This window comes from Denticeps clupeoides, chromosome 6 (assembly GCF_900700375.1).
Source record: "Denticeps clupeoides chromosome 6, fDenClu1.1, whole genome shotgun sequence".
Lineage (NCBI taxonomy): Eukaryota > Metazoa > Chordata > Actinopteri > Clupeiformes > Denticipitidae > Denticeps > Denticeps clupeoides.
The window spans coordinates 3,031,127-3,051,246 of NC_041712.1; the positions used below are offsets into that span (position 1 = coordinate 3,031,127).

The 20,120-nt window shown below is 46.1% G+C and overlaps 3 protein-coding genes across 15 annotated transcripts in view; 1 reads left to right on the forward strand and 2 right to left on the reverse strand.

Moving 5' to 3' along the window:
- Positions 1-1,474, reverse strand: part of LOC114793074 (unconventional myosin-XVIIIa-like) — a 53,550-nt gene extending 52,076 nt beyond the window's left edge. For 6 of the 8 annotated variants that reach the window (XM_028984727.1, XM_028984718.1, XM_028984715.1 and 3 more), the window contains exon 1: positions 1,322-1,474. The gene's annotated coding sequence lies outside the window, so the exon portion shown is untranslated. The remainder of the gene's footprint in view (positions 1-1,321) is intronic. The other 2 variants (XM_028984726.1, XM_028984725.1) reach the window with 1 other exon arrangement.
- LOC114793075 (vascular endothelial zinc finger 1-like) lies at positions 1,087-19,896 on the forward strand. 6 transcript variants are annotated; one of them, XM_028984730.1, is made up of 7 exons: positions 6,823-7,259; positions 9,241-9,316; positions 10,037-10,788; positions 14,819-14,888; positions 15,379-15,544; positions 16,966-17,001; positions 17,290-19,896. In XM_028984730.1, the coding sequence occupies exons 2-7, from the start codon at positions 9,314-9,316 to the stop codon at positions 17,673-17,675; spliced, it is 1,413 nt and encodes a 470-aa protein (XP_028840563.1). In that variant the 5' UTR covers positions 6,823-7,259; positions 9,241-9,313; the 3' UTR covers positions 17,676-19,896. The 6 variants fall into 6 exon arrangements, with proteins under 6 accessions (XP_028840566.1, XP_028840561.1, XP_028840564.1 ...); XM_028984732.1 differs by lacking the exon at positions 6,823-7,259 and adding an exon at positions 7,289-9,009 and having other exon boundaries at positions 9,241-9,320; XM_028984733.1 differs by lacking the exons at positions 6,823-7,259; positions 9,241-9,316 and adding an exon at positions 1,087-1,192.
- On the reverse strand, positions 1,803-3,636 carry LOC114792117 (gap junction delta-2 protein-like). The gene is made up of 2 exons (XM_028982998.1): positions 3,320-3,636; positions 1,803-2,860 (listed from the first exon to the last, which is right to left on the reverse strand). Exon 2 carries the CDS (start codon positions 2,850-2,852, stop codon positions 1,803-1,805), a length of 1,050 nt encoding a protein of 349 aa, XP_028838831.1. The 5' UTR covers positions 2,853-2,860; positions 3,320-3,636.
- Positions 19,897-20,120: the final 224 nt, after the last annotated feature.

Sequence of the window (20,120 nt, forward strand, 5' to 3'; positions counted from 1 at the left end):
TGACAGTCCATCCATTTCCCTCTCAAACCACACTAATACATGCCATTATAATCTGTTGGATTGAATACTAAAATGCTCAACGTTCTGGACAAAGAATAAACCAAAAAACTTGACAGGAACAAACTGGCTACCTGTATTCTTCAGTATTGATTTTTATTATTCTTTTATTATTCTCTTAAAGCTTAAATTTAGCAGAATTAAATAGAAATGTGTAGGACATCCTGTTATAACTATGGTGCATGAGTATGGAACCGCCTTCCTGAAAGTCTGGGGGAAGAGGTGAAGTTCATATTTTTGTGTAAAGTGCTTTGTTATTGTTTGACAAGTCTATATTGTGGTGAAAAGGTTCGATATATGGCATGAACAGTACCCAGCAGCTCTTTTATTTCAGTATCAGTCAAATTTCATCAGTCACTGATTTCATTATTTGTGACACTTCAGTGTACATCACTGTGTGTCCAGAACCACCGGAGTCATGACTGCTCATACTGGGTCACTTAAATATTAAACATTAAACCCATGGAGACTCGAGTTTGGGGGAAAAAAAAAAAAAAACAGGTAAAGAATCTCATGTCCAGAGCCAGCAGGGGTAAAGTTACACAATAACACACAGTACTGCTGAACTGCATCTGGTTCCAGTTCTAGGACGTATTGGGAGTTTTTGATAAATGCCCTGCTGTATCACTCCGCAATGTTGGATCCCTTAAAGGTTGTTGGTTTGACTTGCTGGTCATGCTGGTTACTTCATGATCTTTAATAATATACATGATATGCCAGACAGTGGCATTAAGTTTGTAATTGCAGCAATTACTTGTCCGCGTTAAATCAGCTTCCGGCCTGGTCACGTGGGCTTCGCAGGTGCCTGTTTTGGTGAGCCTGGTGAAGGGGGTCAGGTGACCACCGTTCGGTTCGAAAGGTGTCAGATAACAGCACCTCGTACAGAAAAAAAACGGCCTATTGCAGCAAAAATGTATTTATTGATTTATTTCGCTTCCAGCGCAGCAGCAGTCACTTCCTGAAAACTTTCACCTCGACCCTCTCTCTCTGAACCCTGACACGACGAAACTTTCCAACGACCGAGCGCCGGGATATTTAACCTGCGCCGCCGCTGCAAGCTGAGCTGGAACGTCGGGGTCGGGTCTCCACTGCACCGGGCCAGAAGGCGCCTCCGAGCGGGCCGCGGCAGGTACAGGTGAGGCTATTACCGTCGGGACGCCCGGGTCACGGACAGCGCGCCTAAGCCGCTGTGTCCTCATTCTCCAGCCCGCCGGCGGCACCGGGCAAACGCGGATTTAAGAGTCGGGAGGAGACGGGTACTCACCGCCCGATGTAGCGACGTGCGGGGCGGCAGCAGAACTGCCCGGAAGAGCGGGAGGGAAGCGGCGCGCAGCGTCATTCGCGCATTTTGAGCTGGAGCTGGAGCTGCTGCCGCCGCCGCCGCGGCTCGGGTGCCCGGAGGTCAGTAGGACGCCGCACAGGACGGCGCGACAGCACCTCCTGCTGGTGGTGCTCAGAACTACTGGCGGCTAATTCAGAGTACATCAGAGATTATTAATTCAGCCACTGTTACTGAGTAAATAATAATTCGATGTTCCATATTGCATGGTAGTCATGACAAAAAATATAGTTTATTTAAATTAATTGTATAACAGTGATAATTACAACATTTATTACAGAATCAAAAAAATCAAAAACCATCATTAAGACGTCAAAAGACAGTTTCTCACTCTTGCTAAAAAAAATGAACAAACTTCAGAACCACAAAGGTTTATTGAAGAAAATGTTCATGTGACCCACATGGGCTACAGCCACGATTTTTTGCCATTGCTCAGTTTGGCTTTGCTGTGCTCCAGTGTGCAGTCAGTCTCAAATGAGATAGCTGGGAGATGGGCAGCAGCTCCACGGCTCTTCTCCTGAGAAGCGGCAGCGGGAACCTCCAGGAACACGCTGCCCTGGAGGGAGTGCTTCAGCTCCAGCAGGAGCGGGTTGTGGTTTGAGGAGAGTCTCAGGAGCTGCTTGGCATCTCCACCAGACTCACAGCAGGTGGAGCAGGCCAGGCAGAGCACCCGAAAGATGTAGACCCAGCCCAGGTAGTGCAGCTCCAAAATGTTGAGGATGAAGCAGCCCAGGCTGACGCTGAACATGAAGATGAGGAAGATGGTCTTTTCGGTGGCGCGTGATACGAAGCAGTCTGTTCGGTTTGGACAGGGATAGGTTTCACAGTGGAACAGATGAGGCACTTCAAAGCCAAACAGGTAGACTTGGCCGACGAGGAAAGTGACCTCCATGACCGAGCGCAGCACGACGTGAAGGATGTAAATGAACAGAACCTGGCTGGAAAGCTGCCGGGGGTCTTTTCCCAACTCCCCAAAGTCCTTCTTCATATATTCATGCCCTGCGCTCTCACCTTGAAGGCCAGAGCCCTCCTCAAACTCGCAAGTGACATCAGATGCACCCTCATCCTCAGGGCGAACCTGTCCTGCTCTGTCTCCCAGCGGTATCTGCTGGGCCAGCCCTTGAGCTTTCTCCACGTCCAGCTTTTCATCCTTGGCGATCTTGTGCAACACGTAGATGATGTAGAATATGGAGGGCGTGGAGACCAGCACTATCTGGAAGACCCAGAAGCGGAGGTGGGAGACCGGCGCGAAGGTGTCATAGCAAACGTTGTTGCAGCCCGGCTGCAGTGAGTTGCAGATGAACTTGGACTGCTCGTCGCTGTACACGGCGTCGCCCACCAGCGTCACCAGCAAGATGCGGAAGATCAGCAACATCGTCAGCCAAATCTTACCAATGACAGTGGAGTGGTTTTGGACCTCGGTTAGGAAACGGCCAAGAATGGACCAGTCTCCCATCCTTTAACCTGTGGTAAAATATAGGAGAACAGAGTACAGAAGAATCTACAGGTTTATTCTCGGGTAAATGTTTCATCCATATGCGTATTCACATGTCTCAATCAAGTATGCTTGAAAAATAAAAAATTGATATGCAACACAACGCTGATGATCTTACCATCATACCAGACTAGTCAAAGATATTTACTGAATGCCTCTGTGGTTTTGGGCAAACTGCTCTTCTAAGCATTTTATTTCATAAGGAACTTCAAAAGACGCTCATTAATTCAGTTCTTAATCAGTTAACTTAAATATGCTTGATGTCAAGTTAACAGCAAAAACCAATATACGTGATCATATGCATACTTTTCATACAAATGTACTTTTCCAAACTATCAAACTATCCATTCAAATCTTTTCATTCGGGAAAACCAAGTCCATGTCCAAACACTAACAGCAGTGTAACATTTGTCTCTCGGAAAACTCACCTTTGTCAATTTGTTTCTTTCCAATCCGAATCTGGAAAAATGCCAAAGTGAACAATCTGCATAACTATATTTGAAGTGGAAGCCGGTTGCTGAATGTCACTGGGTCTATTGATCCGGACGAGGGGAGAATGAGCTGACCACACATATTCCCCCCACTCCATCTGAACACTCATTGGACAAAGGCTGTCAATGTACAGTGGGACAAAGATTGACATGTACAATGGAGGGCGGCTTTTAAAACAGCTATTCAAAGAACATACTGGAACTAGACAACAGCACTGGTTTGTAAATAGTGTGTGTTTGCGTGTTTTTTTGAAGAAACAGCTATTCTAAATTAATAATACTAAATGACATTTTTTCAGATTTTACTAATAGTTCTAGTGTGATGATTAAAACATGACAGTAAATATAACTTTCCATATAACTTAACACTGTGACCACTAGTTAAATAGAGAATGTATGACTCTCTACAAAGACATCGTTAAATTAGTATCTAAATAACCAGCACGATTCAGGTATCAACAAACAGAAAAAAATATGATCACTGGACACAGAGGACACTGTACTTGGACACAGGTGTTTAAAATATTCACTAAACAGAAAATATTCCACTCTATTTGTATGAGACAAGCACGTGAAGACGCGTCCAATGTGTTTTGAACTACCAATATGATAACTGGTTACATCATAAATAAAAAAAAATCTTTAATTATAGGAAACAATGTGAATGTATATGTATCTGATAATTAGATTATTGATAATTAAATTATTGATAATTAAAGCAATGTATCTCATTTTATCTAAGTGTAATGGTGTACAGTTCTGCTTTGGGAAAATGGTGTAAAATATGATAATTAACTACACAAAACTCAAATATAAAGCGGGCAACATAAATGATATCAATTATTATCATTATTATATAATTATATTATCACAATTTACTGTGTAAAACAGTTAATACATATGCGCTTTTCTGGTCATTATAAATACTTCAAATATAAAAAGGATTTTCTCATAACGTGTAATTAAAGAGAGAAAAAGGTCCCATGTGTTGCTTTAATTTAAGCAGAATTATAAACTGACGATGATGAAACTTCCAGTAACAAATGTTGTAAAAAAAGCTCCGCAGATCGGCACGCTTTTGATGTGGGACGCCGATAACAGCAAAAATTACAGCTGCGCATAAAAATCTTCCAAACCATATTTTAAAGTGCCGCTTTCTTTAATTCTGATGGATTCCACGGATTTGAAGAATCCCAGCGTCGTGGGCGAGCAATTGATCAACTTATTGCCGTTTTTCAAATGCCCCCTGAGGACCCGCGCAAAACCTGCGAGAGGGAGTTTTTAAAACCACCTCCCGCCGACAAAAGAAAATCGCGGGAAAACACAGACTGTTTCAAAGTAGGAGAAATAGTCAGCGTTCGTGTCACGTCCCCGGTGTCGTTTCTACAATCATATGAAGATTGGTGGCCACGCCGTTTCTCGGGTTGGCGCGATCACCCCCCTGGAACGGCCGCGAATGGTTCGTCCCGAGGGTTACAGGAAGTTGTAGCAGCTGCCATGTTTAGCTGCTTTGTTGTAGATTTCTTGTAGGTTTCCTGCAGGTTTTTTTTAAGTGTTGCAATGGAGCCGAGCTGGAGCACATTTTTATTCCAGGTAAGACCGCCCCGTCGGGCTCGAAATCCGGCCGATTTTGGGAACACTTGCTGGCACTTGCCGTACTTTGCCTTTGAGCGCCTTTTTGAAAACGTATATTTTAAGTAAAGCAATTCAAGCAAAACAATGGTCCATCAGTCCCGGGCTTCCAGCTGTGAGGAAGGGCACGACGGCCGGAGAAAAAGCACTTTTCTGCCCTCCGCGCGGTCCGGCCGGGCTGCGGCCGAGCACTTTACGACTTGGCGGAGTTGGACGCGGGAATGTGCGTTTATTTACGCGGGATCGCAGGCAGCGAGCATGCGGGATCGGTCGCCGCCTCGGCGCGCCACCGGGCTCCCGCCAGCACCGAGCCCCCGCCAGCCCGCTGTTTTCCTCTCCCCGCCGATCTCGATCCCCGTTCGCCGTCTTCTCGCCGATACAAAGTGACCGCGCTTCGGTTCCCGCGGAATTAAATCAAGTTGCGCGCCGGGAACTTTTTTCCTTCCTCTGCAGGGATTCAAATCGCGGCGGAGCAACAGCAAGAAGAAGAAGAAAAACGAAAACGCGGCGAGATCCAGAGCCGCGTCTCCAGCTTCCATCCGCCGGCGATTCGCGACGGTCCGACCCGGCTGGAGAGGCGTTGTGCTCGGGGCTAACGGGCTGCAGCCAGGCGCTGCCCTCCGCTCCGGTTCTTCTCCCTTCATTCATTTCGGACCTTTTTTTATTTATTCCGCGCCATGCTGCCGAAGTTACTTTTTATTACGCTGCTCGTATTCTGGTGTACATGAACGGCCGCATAACCGCACACGGTCGATGAATCGATATCGACGCAGAATTTAATGCGATCGATGCCAGGGGGGATTTACTGGGAATGCGTGTGAACCGTTATGTCGTTTCCATTCTGGGGGCTTGTTATGGAGCAGCCAGAGCTTCGGAATGGTTTAACTGGGACCTGAAGTCAATTGAACTTTTAACTCTTTGAAACGATGGGGTTTTCCTGAAGATCCTCGGTGTCCCGGTTGGTTGTGGGTAATGGGCCCGGGGGTGACCTGCAGGTGGAGTGGCGGCGGAGCGTCCCCCACGTAGAGTCCGTCGTGTTGATTCGGGATGATTTGGAACTAGAACGTGACTTGATTTATAGCTGGTTAGAATCTGTCTGCTAATCCCTTAATTGCCCGTCGCCGGCATTCCGGAAAGGGGAATGTCACCGTTCCCGCCGCAAGCTTCTGCTTACTTGAGTGAGGATGGCGATGGTGGCGGCGGGACGGTCACCGCGACCTTCTCCGCGGCCAAAAAGGGCTGCGGCAGCCATTTCATTAACAGATGTGTGGCTGCTGGGCCTCAAAAGTAGTAACCCGGCAACATTTTGCTTCATTATCAATTATTCATTCTAATTTCCATAAGTCCTCAAAGAGCAGGGCCGTGTTCAGGTAGACACGACTTACTTTAAGTGAAGTGAAGTCACTGATGCACAGCACATGGTGTACACAGTGAAATTTGTCCTCTGCATTTAACCCATCACCCTTGGTGAGCAGTGGGCAGCCATGACAGGCCCCCGAGGAGCAGTGTGTGGGGACGGTGCTTTGCTCAGCGGCACCTTGGCGGATCGGGATTCGAACCGGCAACTTTCTGATTATGGAGCTGATTCCTTAACTGCTAGGCCACCACTGGCCCAACTTACTTTAATGCAAAATGTACCCTTCTATTTATTATATAATAATGTGTATTCATTTTTTTTTTTTTGTACCCCTCTTTATCGTAATATGCTCTTGGGGTCCCTTTCAAATTCACATTTTTTTTTTATTTGGCGGAATAAAGAATCACCACGTGCCGCTGCTCCTCGGATTTCTATTGTGCGCCGTGTTGGGATGTTATTTACGTTGCGGTGACCTCAGCCTTCAGAGCGCATTTGAATCAAGACTGTCAGAGCGGCGTGAAGGCGCAGCAGCCCCGCGAGGTCCGAGGCGCCGCTGCCCGCCACATCCAGGGAGGAAGACTGCGGTCCAGGGAGGAAGACTGCGGTCCAGGGAGGAAGACTGCGGTCCCGGGAGGTGATTCCAGGTCGACGGACAGTACGTTTGAGGAGGTTCGGGCCCCTCGGATCCATGCGGAGGAGACGGTCTGTCTTCGGGGCCCGAAACGTTGAAGACGCCCCCACAAAGACCCCCTGCGGCGCACCGAGTGCATCGCTGCCCGGATTTGTGTCTTCAACAATGGGGCAGATGAAAATGAGCAGAATGTGGAATTCATTTTTCTTCCCTCCGTCCCCCCCGGCTGGATGGATGGCTGAACCTGAAAGAGCGGGGTCAGATATTTAACCCCGGCCTGCGCTGATTACGGAAGAGTCCCGCTGTCTTAATTGTGGCATCTCCCTTCCTCCGGTGCTCTTTAATCTTCGGCAGCCAGCTTTACGCATGTTCCCATCCGATCGTGCTGAACTAGTACTGTACAATAAGTGGAAAAACTGTTCCTGTATTAGTTTAACTGCAATATTAGAATTTGAAATGGTTCTGCTATTAGTATTATTTCAGGTGGGATAAATTTGGACCTTTTTAACGTAAATACAAAAAATAACCACAGTCCTGAGATTGGGCTCGAGCTCTCAAATGCAGAGATGTATATAATTACAATAAAGATCAGTTAAGAGGATAAAAATAGACAAACTTAAACAAAATAGAAACTTAAGAGACACAAGTGGCCTATCCAACAAGGCTTTGAACTGGTCTCCATCTTCTTCCAAAGATGCGAGTCTTCAGCTGTATTTGTGCTGTCAACTGTTAAATCTAACTTTCCGATTTTATGAGATCGTGGGTGGTTATCATTTTTCTTGCAGCCATTAGTAGGAGATCCTGGGACGGATCATCCGGGAATTTGGCCGGTGGAAAGATTCGTCTGATTTTACGTTTTTACGCGTGTGACCGGTGCTGTTGGTGAGACGCGTCTCGGCTGGCAAGCGCTCCGGCTCCTTATTTGCTCGGTGGGGCTCGCGCTTATTTAGGCTGCTCCACTGAGCAACAATAGCGGCAGCGAGGCCGAGGCTTCCTCTCCTTATTGTGCACTTCAAGGGGCATTTCTGGGCCGGGCCGGCTATTGTGGAGACGTATTGTTCTAAGCTGTAGGAACAACCGTGGCTGCGCTGGGAGACGCGCTCATGTTCGGAATTTGTTAGTAGCTGTTAACATGCACCACTTTTCTCACAATTTCACATGAATTTGGGGAAGCATGGCTTTAAAAAACATTTTGGGGGCGATGGCAGACAGTGTAGGGGCTTCTGTGTTTGGCGAGGGCTCCCCTTCTGGGCTTGAACCACAGTTTGAACGCACGTTGAGGGCTTTAAGCTACTTGAAGTGAGCACGGAAGAAGGTTCTGAGGTAGCTCGGCAGATGACCGGTAGGATACCCCGAGATTCCTCCCCTGTTCCAGGTACATCATGAACCGGCAGGACTGCAGCTACGGGGCAGTGGTGGCGTAGCGGTTAAGGAAGCGTAATCAGAAGGTTGCCGGTTCGAATCCCGATCCGCCGAGGTGCCAATGAGCAAAGTCTCCCCAAGGGTGATGGTTAAATGCAGAGGGCAAATTTCACTGTGTGCACCGTGTGCTGTGGCAATCCGTTCACTTTAAAAACGATTGGTTCGATGTCCAGGCCTGTTTCCGTGCTTTAACGCGCAGCATCGAGTAATCGGCCCGGCGTCGGCGCCCTGGAAAGCGCATCATTAGTCATCCGGCGGGTCGGCGGAAGTGCCGGCTGGAGCCCCGCCGCCGCTCTTTCAGCTCCGCAGCCTGGCGCGCCGCACATGCACCCGACATGAGTCACTGTCTATTTCCGACAGGACTCCAGCGCGGCCCACACTCACCGCCGCGTCGAGTCTTTTAAACGCGTACAAGGCCCGTTTCCCCTCTTCTTGCAAGGACAGTACATTTGCTGTAGTTTTGTTTTATTCATTTGTCGTGTGGACATTTTCGACCGGCATTTCCGAGACGTCCCAGTTCAGAATTTGGTCACTCTTAATGGAAGATCAGTGCTGTTCCTTGCCCACCAGGCCACCACTGTCCAAGTAAAGACCTCGGTTCCATTTTACATTGACATTTTTGGCATTTAGCTCAGGGTTAAGTGTCTTCCTCAGGGACACAATGGTAGTAAGTGGGATTTGGACCTTTTAAACGGGGTAATAGTAGCAGCCTAGTGGGTTTTACACTTGTCTATGAAGCAGAAGACCACAGATTATAGTAATATGGCCATATTGATAACCATATTCTAACCTCTTTGTGGTTTTTGGTACGGACAGCCCAGCTTTTTGCTGATAATCAAGCCCCAGGGCTCTATAGCGGATGCTGAGGAGGTGAAACGGGGGCTAGCCGATGGCAAGTACGTTTTTGTTGCACCGGCAGAACTTTGACCATGAAAAGTGATTTTCTGGCGTGATTTATGGTTCTGCTTCCTTACCCGCTAGGCCACAACCATAAACAATTTATTTTGCTGGTGGAAAAAGTATGTGAACCCTGAATTTTCTTTTTAATTGAATTTTCCTCCTCAGTGAAGAACAAACACATTTTCAGTAAATTGTCTATCGGATTTTGCTTCAAATAAAGATCTTTGTAGATAATCATATATTTGTCATATGTTTGTTAGTCAATATTGCCTATATGGACAGCGATTTTAAAACCAGAACCCTATTTGAGAGTATAAGGTTGGCAGGTGAAATGAGCCGTACGTAGTTGGTTTAGGTTCAAGCCGTGCTTATTTTCTGGGAAAACGTATACATGACTTTCAGCAGGCACTGGTTTGCTCTTAAGGTATCCAAACCCCTTCCAAATGAATGATTCTCTCACACTTCAATTTTAGATTAGGAGGTGGTGTATGGTGCTGTAATTTTATATATCTATAATTCAAATTAGTTAATTAAATCGATTTTGTCGACAAAAACGTAATGGTCATTGCGCAAAGAAATCTTGTTTGGTCATTTTTGGCCTTACGTGAGTGACCAGCATCAGTAACACCTGACCTTACCTGACCCTTCAGTAGCCGCTTGAGTAGTTGTCCTGTCCTTAGCACTGACTGTGTCTCACTGTCTATTTCTGCAGCAGGCCAATGAAGCCCTCCACCACCAGCACCAGGTGGCCCAGAACAGCCTGCTGCCCCTGCTCAACTCGGGACCTGAGCCGCAGGACCAGAAGCCCATCCTGCCCATCCAACTGGACCAGAAACCTCCGGTTGCAGATCTCCTAAAAGACATGGGGGGTGGAGCAGGAGGCGGGGGTGGTGGAGGCCCAATGCCTGTGGTGAAGAAGGAGCACAAGACCAAGACCCCCTTCATCTGCGGTTACTGCAACAAGGCATTTCGGGACAGCTACCACCTGAGGAGGCACGAGTCGTGCCACACGGGTGTGAAGATGGTGTCTCGGCCCAAGAAGACGGCGCAGACTGCACCAACCATGGTGCCCCTCATCTCTACCATGCCAAGGGAGCACAGTGGCAACCCTTCCTACATCTCCACCATTGCCGGAATCCTCACCACAGCCACCACCTCCACCTCCAGTGGCTCCAGCATCATGTCTCCAGCCTCCATGATCGGTGTCCCCCAGCAGAGCGTCCCCAAGAAACCAGCCAAGCCAGTCAAGAAGAACCACGGCTGTGAAATGTGCGGCAAAGCCTTCCGCGACGTCTACCACCTCAACCGCCATAAGCTGTCTCACTCGGATGAGAAACCCTTCGAGTGCCCCATCTGCCAGCAGCGCTTCAAGAGGAAGGACCGCATGACCTACCACGTGCGTTCGCATGACGGTGGCGTCCACAAGCCCTACGTCTGCTCTGTTTGTGGCAAGGGCTTCTCCAGGTAAGAGCTTTCTCATTTTTCATGGCCGTTGAAAATTCTATGTCGGTGATCAGCTTTGGCCGCTTTTCCCATCACGATAAAATGGCAGAAATGGGCAGCTTTTGTGTGAATTTCCGCTGCTTCCGCTGGAACAGGGACTTGCTTCACTGTGTATTAGGGCTGTGTGATTTTAATTGAAATTCATATAAATTTTTACATTTTTGTCATGGGGTATAAGAAAATATTGATAAAGTACTATATTTTGCGTGGTGTTATTGTATACAAATTTAGTCCAAATTTCACTTCAGAGTTATGTTTTGGCTGAATTATTAATGTAATGTGATTCACACAGATCATACTCAGCATCTTGTACATCAGTTTTTACATTTTCCGTGAATTAGAGAATATCGCAATGTGTACTGCATCAAAATATATCATGATATAATCATATTGTGATGCGTGTCGTGAGGTCCTTGCCAATACGCACCCCTACTAGACTATATATATTGTGGCTTATTATTTGATATGTAAATGTAACTGTTTTTAAAAGGGTAACACAGGGCTCTAGCATTTGACCAATTTGGCGGCACATGCCACCTAATTATCAGATGATTTGGGGTCAGAAGTTGCATGGTTTCTAAACCAATAAGAGATTGTGTTGGGCGGGACCTGCCTCTGATTGGCCGTAAGGTGGTAGTAGCCTAGTGGGTAAAGACACTCGCCTGTGAACCAGAAGACCTGGGTTCAAATCCCACTTACTACCATTGTGTCCCTGAGCAAGACACTTAACCTTAAGTTGCTCCAGGGAGACTGTCCCTGTAAAATACTGACTGTAAGTTACAACTACAGCTTTTTAAAAGCCCAAACCAGACTGCCAACATTTTACATTTACGGCATTTACCAGACTGCCTTATCCAGAGCGACTTACAATCAGTAGTTACAGGGACAGTCCCCCCTGGAGCAACTTAGGGTTAACTGTCTTGCTCAACATGACTGTACCAACATGCTTTGTGTGCGTTACGAGTCATTTATACATTTTAATGTCATTTTTCATGTTTTTTTTTTTTTTTTTTTTTTTCCCCACGCCTTCAATTAGTGTCCTCAGCTTCCATTTTAGTGCTAATCAGAACACATGACCTGACTGCACATTTACCGCCCAAGTAAAACCATCAAAATTAAACAGTGAAAAAGCATCTATAAAACACATTACATGCAGTGATCGTAGTACTGGCCAAGTGTCCCATCTCGCCGCTGCCAAACAGATAAGCAGGCCGAGAGGCAAGTTCAAACCCTTAACACTATTGTGCTTCTTAATAAAAAATTTTCTTTTTTTCATTTGTATTTCAGCTCAGTTTTTAAGTTACATTTCCTGTAGAATTGTGCTTCAAATAAACTTTAACCAGATTGATATATTATTAGTCAATATTGCCTGTACTCACAATGGTTTTAAGAGGGATAAAAAGTGAACCTGAAAATTAAATGGGATTGTCAATGTTGGTGCACCTAACTTTTGTGCTGGTCCACCTGTGCCCTGTAACATATGTCCATAGCAAAGAAAGAGTTGTATAATAAATAATACAGCCGCTCTTCCACTTGCTGCAACTTTTCAAAATAGAAGCCTAACCCAAAAAGTGAACCTAGCCCTGTTATCCACAGCTTGAGGTACGTGGATTTACACATGTAGTTTCACCCCAAGCTGAAAGGCACACTATTAATGTGTATTGAACCATTCCCTGTCTTTCCTTTTGGAAGTTTTATTTTGAAATGTCGCATAAAAAGTGCTGCAATCTTTTTTTCTTTTTTCTTTTTAAAAGATTGTTTAATGAGTGTCGAATACAGGACCCATTCTAACTTTAATTCAGGTCACATTATCGATGTTTGCTTTTAACAAGCTGCTCCTCCATGCGCTCGGTGCTCTCGTCCATATTATTTCATTTAATTTTTTTATAATGCATGTGCATACACCGCATACTACTATAATGAATTCTAAGATTTTGCAATGGGTGGCTGAATCGAGAGAGAGAGATAGATGTCAAACACACACACACCTGTAAGGGGCAGTGGTTGGCCAGGCAACCAAAAGGACCCGTAATCGTAAGGTTGCCGGTTCGAATCCTGAACCGCCAAGGTGGCGGATGCCTGTCATGGCTGCCAACTGCTCCCTCAGGGCATGGGTTACATGCAGAGACCACATTTCACTTTGTGCACCGAGTGACGTGCCGTGTCGTCACATGTGGTCAGTCGAAATATTGGCAGTAACGTGAACACACTGCTCTTGTAGTTTGTGTTGGAAGTGAGGTCTACATGAAATATCTTCTCAAAAGAAGAATGGCCTGAGGCCGTATCATTTATACTTGTATAATTTACAAGTGTTTGCTCCCTGTGAAACCCTGTCTCCGTTCGCTCTTTATCGGCGTGTAGCTTGTATATCACATTTTTTTCCCCGTTTTAATCTGGCACCATCACACAAGCTTCATAACCTGCACGTCTGCCTGAAATATCACCTGCTCACTGCCAAGTGTCTCTTCTCTGTTTCTCTTATGCACTTTTAGAGGAAATTGCAGAAGTGTTTGTTTGGCTAATTAAAGCGGCTGAATAGTAGAGGGGTCTGCAGCTTAATCCCATTCCCAGCTCTTCAAAGCATACACCCTTTCACCCATTGACTTTTTTTTTTTTTTTTTTTTAATATTTAACTCTTTAGCATCTCAATAAACACTCTTCGGCAGCAACTCTTACCCAATAGTCAGAACACGTGCCAATATGCCGTGCTGACGGACCGGCCAGCCCCGCCCCCCCGCTGGTTTTAATAAGCCTGTAACATTGTTGGGTCGGCCTGGTAAAACACAACCACGCTGCATCTGGCAACCGTCCTGTCGTATGTGGTGACGTCACCATTTGAAAGGCGTATGTTGAAGTATGCGCGGTGAGATGGAGGCCGCGCGGCCATCTGCTCATCCAGATGACGTTTACGCCGTCCGGCTCCCGTTGGGCTCGTGTTGTTGATTTATAACCGGCCTGAATGGTTCCGACTCTGCGTCTTTTGTCCCCCCCTCAGCATGCCGAGAACCAGCGTTCCCCCCGTTTTCCCCTTTTTTGTTCTCTCTCTCTCTCCCCAACTTGTACGCCAAGGTCCTGGCCTGCTCATCGCTGCTTCCTGTTCGTGGGGGTCTGCAGTGAGACAGCAGACTGGGATTTCCTCCTTCCTCATGTGCCAGTCGTCCCCGCTCTGTCCCAGGACACGACCAGCGGCCTCTCCAGACTGACGCGGTCACATCCTGTTACTGGCCAGGGCGCCCGCGTGACTAATAATCTGCCGATTAATTTACGACGACGAGGAAGGGGGACGAAAGGACTTCCCGCAGGACATGGCAGGGAATCATTTGAAACATCTGAGTTGGATGCCATGATGTGACGTACGGCCGTGTTTATGTGGCCGCTGCCAGCGACTCGTGTCTACAGGCAGTCAGGATCCGGTGAGCTGCTGTCCTCTCCAGTTAACGAGACGAGGGTGGGAGAGGAGCGGCCATTCTGCTTCGCAGCCCATGTGAAGAGATTCCGCTTGACTCGTCTTGGTGCTGGTGGTGGTGCGGGACCGGCTCTCGTACGAGGGAGCAGGAAGCTGAAACTGCCGAATGACTGAACGAGCCAGGGTAATAAAGAACATTCCCTCTTCATGTGTCTGAGCAGGCCTCAGCAGGTCTTCCGGCACTTTAATTAAGATCATCAGCACTCTGATCCGCAATGGTTTTTATTCCTGGGATCCAGCTGCTCACAAGCGGCTGCAACTGGACAATGCAGCATTAGAGTGATGCTGTAACTGACCCAGCTCCTCTCAGCCAATCAGACGAGGACTGTCGTGCTTGACTACAGCACCTCAACATCACCTTGTGAATTATGGCTGATGGCTGGTTGGCATGCCGACTTGAATAAAAAGCATTATTTATTCATGGTCTTTTCAGATTTGTGGCTTAACACTGAAAATGCAAGTGCGCCACCTGAATGCTTGAATAACATTTTTGAGGATTTTTTTTTTCATGTTTTTGCTTTTCAGACCGGACCATTTAAGCTGCCATGTGAAACATGTTCATTCATCAGAAAGACCCTTCAAATGCCAAGTAACGGTAAGTGGGGGGTTATCAGGGGTAAAGTGTTTGCATCTTCTCACCTGGAATTGGGTTGTTTGACAGTCCAGGCTCTCATATTTCAGGGTGACCTTGTAATCATGGATCTGGGATAATTTAGTTCATTTATGGAATTTTGCACACATCAAGAGTGAATGGGCTGCTTGAATTGTGGGAATGAATTGCACTGTGTGTAGAAGGGAAATCTGATTGAACCCTGTTTATTAGGGATAATATAGATATAGCAAAATGTTGTATCGATACAGGAATATCTTTTTTTGTATCCAAATTTAGTCCAAAATTCAGTTCTGATTTATGTTTTGGCTCAATTATTAATGTAATGTGAACCACACAGATCGTACACAGCATCTTGTATTTCAGATCTGTTTTTACATTTTCAGCGAACTGTAGAATATCGCAATATATACAATATCATGATATAATGGAATCCTTGCCAATACTCCGCCCCACTGTTTACTGTGTACCGCAGGCCTGCACCTCTGCCTTCGCCACCAAAGACAGACTCCGCTCCCACATGATCCGGCACGAGGGGAAGGTCACCTGCAACATCTGCGGGAAGATGCTCAGTGCAGCCTACATAACCAGCCATTTAAAGACCCACGGGCAGACCAACTTCAACAACTCCTGTAATAAAGGTACATCGGCCCATTAGTCAGGACCCGAACACAGACCACAGCCTCACCGAAAAATAATCGCTGCAGCGTGCCCCGCACGCAAGGAGCTTGACCCCTGCCTCCTGACATTCAGTTAGACATGGCTGGGATAAAACAGACCAGCGTGTTGCTTTTTTCTTTTCCTCCATAACTTCATGCTGCAAGGAGGAAATTGCCTTGCTAAGCAAAGTCCCAACCTTCCGGAAATCTGGCCTCACATCACAGCGGGGTCTAAACGGTCAAATGAGTAAAGCTGGGGGTTCTATGTAAGAGAGACATCGTGATGTCGTGCCTGATTAACCTGCAGCACAGGTCTCTTTGGTTTTTGAACTGCTCTGTACTCAATCTGCACAGAAAAGTGTACAAAACTGAACGTTTCTGCTGTGTCATTTTAATTCGAAGGATTTGAAAACAGTGTCGGTTCGTCACAGGCACAGATTTCTTATTAGGTTTTTTTATCGTAATGAGTCAGTGTTTGAGTGATTTATCAGGAGCTAAGTGGTCAGGCAAAGCAATCGTGTGGGGATTTTTTTTTTTTTTTTGATCAGCCTAAATCATGTGGAACTTTTGTTTCTTTTAGTGTAGGGCTCAGTGCTGCACACATTAAATTATGCAAAACCGTGACATCATGACTGTCTGCCACCAAAACACCCCTGAACTGTCTGCTTCACTAGACCTCTGAAGTTGTGCTGTCAGTAGTAGGTCACATCCAGGTGACCTATTGGTGACCTTGACTATCTGTAGTTAAATCCCCAGTGCACAGTTCCCCTCATCCCTAGTTGCTAGAACCCTTTGAATGCATGTTGACCATGATCATCGTTCCTCATCCTCATGCACCACGTAGCCCAGAGCAATATAGCAATATATTGTATCGATACAGGAATATCAATTTTTTTTTTTTCAGTTCTGATTTATGTTTTGGCTCAATTATTAATGTAATGTGAGCCACACAGACCAGTGTGTTGCTTTTTTCTTTTCCTCCATAACTTCACGCTGCAAGGAGGAAATTGCCTTGCTAAGCAAAGTCCCAACCTTCCGGAAATCTGGCCACACATCACACCGGGGTCTAAACGGTCAAACTTTGAGTAAAGCTGGGGGACTATCTGTAGTGCAAAGTTCCCCTCATCCCTAGTTGCTAGAACCCTTTCGAATGCATGTTGACCATGATCATCGTTCCTCAACCTCATGCACCACGTAGCCCAGCGCCGGATTGCTCCTCTTCGTTCATCCATTCGAGGAGCGTGTTTTTTTTTTTTTTTTTTTTTTTTTTTTTTTTTTTTTTAAATATATAACATGCCCTGAAGCCCAGTGCGCCTCAGTGTGGGCCACAAGGCCACCAAGCCCCTGGCACTGGCCTTAGCTGGCTGTCTGACATAACACTTTGTGTCTGTATTTCTGAATAGGAGACTGGCAGTGGAGCAACTCAGGGGGACGAAAAGGTAAAAATAAAACCGGATGCGGAAAGACAACGTAGCATAGATTAATAAAAAAAAAAAAAAAATACACATTGCACACACATGCTGGGGTGACTCAAACTGTCATGTGACTGGTGGCTGAATTTGATTTAGTCTTTTGAGACTGAATTGCTGACGTGGTTTCCCCATCACTGCCCTTATTTTGACCCGTTCAGTCACGCTTGAGGCTCATTTGCATTGTCTACTTGTCCCTTGATTTGTAGCTGCGCTCGGTACTCTATATGTGACTCGTGTTCTCTCTGTGTCCTTTAGACAGTAATGATGTGTGCCACTCTGCCTCTGGCACCCCTGTAACAGCCCCTGCTTCAATCAGCACCACGATGGTGCGTGGCGGCCCCGGCATCAACAGCAGCAGCAACAGCAGCAACCCGGTCACCATCGCGGCACAAATGAACATAACCACCAACACGGTCAACATCACCTCGCCAGTCAGCCTCCAGCACCCGGTGACCATCACCGGGCCCGTGAACATCGCCTCGGTCAACATCCCGGCCACGGCGCCCATGAACATCGCCCACCCCGTGGCCATCACGACGCCCATGTCCATGAACATCGCCGGCCCCCTCAACATCGCCATGAGGCCCATGGAGAGCATGCCCTTCCTGTCCCAGGTCCTGCCTTCCTCCCCGCCGTGGTAGAGGAAAGGCGACATCTGTCCCCTGCCTCGCTCGCCCCACCTTCCCTCCATCTAACTGAGGATGTTTACTTACCAGTCGGCGCGTGCGGCGGGCGAGTCTGTGGACTTCTTAGCTAGAGCCCGCCTGTAGATTTGCCGAAGGATTTCTGACCAGCCAGTGGGTTCACAACTTCAGGGTGAGTGGTGACGCCGGGGCTGGATGGATCGAGCTACAGTGCCATCGGGAAAAGTCTCCCCGCCCCTGTCCTCAGCAAGGACCTAATGCAATAAGTGCAGATTTTTAACCGGTTCTCTTCCAGAGCTGTAGCTGGTTAGCACTAGCCAGCTGGTCAGTATTTAAGGTTCTGAGGAAATGAGGGACAAAGACTTTTTTTTTTTTTTTCTAGGGAGGGAAAACTAAAGAAAATGTATTATTACAATTGAGGTACAGTGGCTGCGCATGCAGCGACCCATGCTGGCCGATGTGTTTTAACTCGTGGCAGTCTGTCCAGAGACTGGACACGTCTCTTCTTTCGAGTGGCTGGGGTGTGCTTTGTTTACTCGTCAGTGGATAAAGAATTAGGAGTGAGTGTTGCACTGAAAGCATATATCCCCCCACCCCACCCCCCTTTTTTTTTAAATAACGGCAGTATTATCAAAGAACAATTTGGAATAACCAGCCTAGATACTACAGGGACATCTAGTGGTTGGCAAGTGCCAGATTTGGGGATGAGCCCTGTGTTCACCAAGTTTGAGGTTTTGTTTTTTTTTAAATCATCATGTTGGTGAAAAAGTAGATTTTAGACCTATTGTTTGTTTTTTTATTATTATAATAATAATTATGATTATTGTTATTATTTTGAAAGGACCCTGATGCTACAGACTCTCTGCTCAGGACACTTGCTGAGAATAGCCCAGTAGAACACTTAATCCAGGATCTTTGTCAGTTAGTACATATTAAACACGGTATTTTCGCAGAGGAGGAAACAAAGCAGAAGTCTTTCGAGCGGGGATCCGAGAAATCGTTGCTGTTTGCCGTCCATATTTATGGAATGACAGATCTTTTTGACTCTGTATTGGACATTATTCTGACTGAATTTATCAGCAGCTGTACTTTAGAACCAAATACTGTAGCTTGTGATTTTTTTCTTTTTTTTTTCTGATCTTTTTAACTTCTGTAAGGAATTAGGTTTGTTTTCCACGCCGTGAACACTTTCCTGGAGGTCCGTTCAGTGAGATCTTTCTGCTGCTGTATACCTTTGGGGTTCTATGGCACTTAGCATCAGAGCTGCCAGACTGAACCGACCTCTTTTGATAAAGATCAAGGGACTGGTCTTTAGGGACCGTTTTTCTCCTGTTTGTCACTACACGGGTTTTGAGGCCTGTAGACGTGACTCTAGGTACACTGTGCTTTTTTTTGTTTTTTTTTTTCCCCACCCTCTTCCTCTCCTCTTTCCTGATTTTCTTTTCCACACTCAGTGGTGGGTAGAAAACGGCACGTTCGAGGGAAGATGTGACTGAAAACACTAAATGACTTTAGTCAAGTATGCGATTACTTGTCTGCGGCCAGTCAAGCTACAACCAAGTAATGAACTGTTAGCACATGAGCTGCTCTGAACAGTTAGATTCTCAAAGAATCCAAATCGGAGCACAACCACATCCTGTCTTACTCAGACTTCAAAAGTGCGCTGCCAAGGCTCTCTTTACAGATTCACGTCACAAGCGAACAAGCGGGGTGGGAATAAAAGGAAAAAAGATGCATGGAATTTTATACATTTAGAGAGCGAGCATCACTGGGAAATGTGTGTGTTCCTTTTTATGCATTTTATCAAAAAAAGATGCATTGCAATTGCCTCCCCTGTTTGCTAAATTGATAACTATATGAATTGATAATTATTTAGTATTTTCTGTCTTATTTTTGATGAATTGGAATATCTTGGGCCCCTGTGAAGGCAGTTGAATGTATATCTTTGTACAAAAAATAGTTCTGAGGATGTGGTAGTTACAATAGAGAAGTGGAAGAAAAGCAGAATAACCTTTTTATAATAAGACTTTTTGTATTAGAACATTAACAATGGTAATTTTGTATATATGAAAACTAGGCTTTCTGGGTAGCAGAAAGGTAAAACATTCCTACATTTTTTTTAAATGTACGTTTGTCAGAAATAATTATGTAAACATGCGCAATGTTTTATGTGCCTTTTATTTGGTTTGTCTAAATAAAAGAAAACTATTAAACATGGTCTGACGCCTCGTGTCATTTTGCTACACCCCTTCCAATGCTGCACTGCCTCGGCACCTGCCTACGTTTTCCATAGTTCCCCTCAAAAATCATAAAACTAGCCAGATAACATCTCAGGTTCATTTGAAATAACTTGGTTATGTCAATGATATGGTGAGCATATGGCCCTCGGGAGGAGCTAAAGGGATTTGCTCCATGCAGAATCCACTCTTAAGAATAAAATGA

Excerpts from the sequence above, each read along its gene's own strand:
- LOC114793075 (XM_028984728.1), top strand. The coding sequence starts at position 4,943 with ATGGAGCCGAGCTGGAGCACATTTTTATTCCAG. Across the intron at positions 14,889-15,378 it reads CCTTCAAATGCCAAGTAACG|GCCTGCACCTCTGCCTTCGC; the intron begins GTAAGTGGGGGG and ends TGTGTACCGCAG. Across the intron at positions 15,545-16,965 it reads CAACAACTCCTGTAATAAAG|GAGACTGGCAGTGGAGCAAC; the intron begins GTACATCGGCCC and ends ATTTCTGAATAG.
- LOC114792117 (XM_028982998.1), bottom strand. The coding sequence starts at position 2,852 with ATGGGAGACTGGTCCATTCTTGGCCGTTTCCTAACCGAGGTCCAAAAC.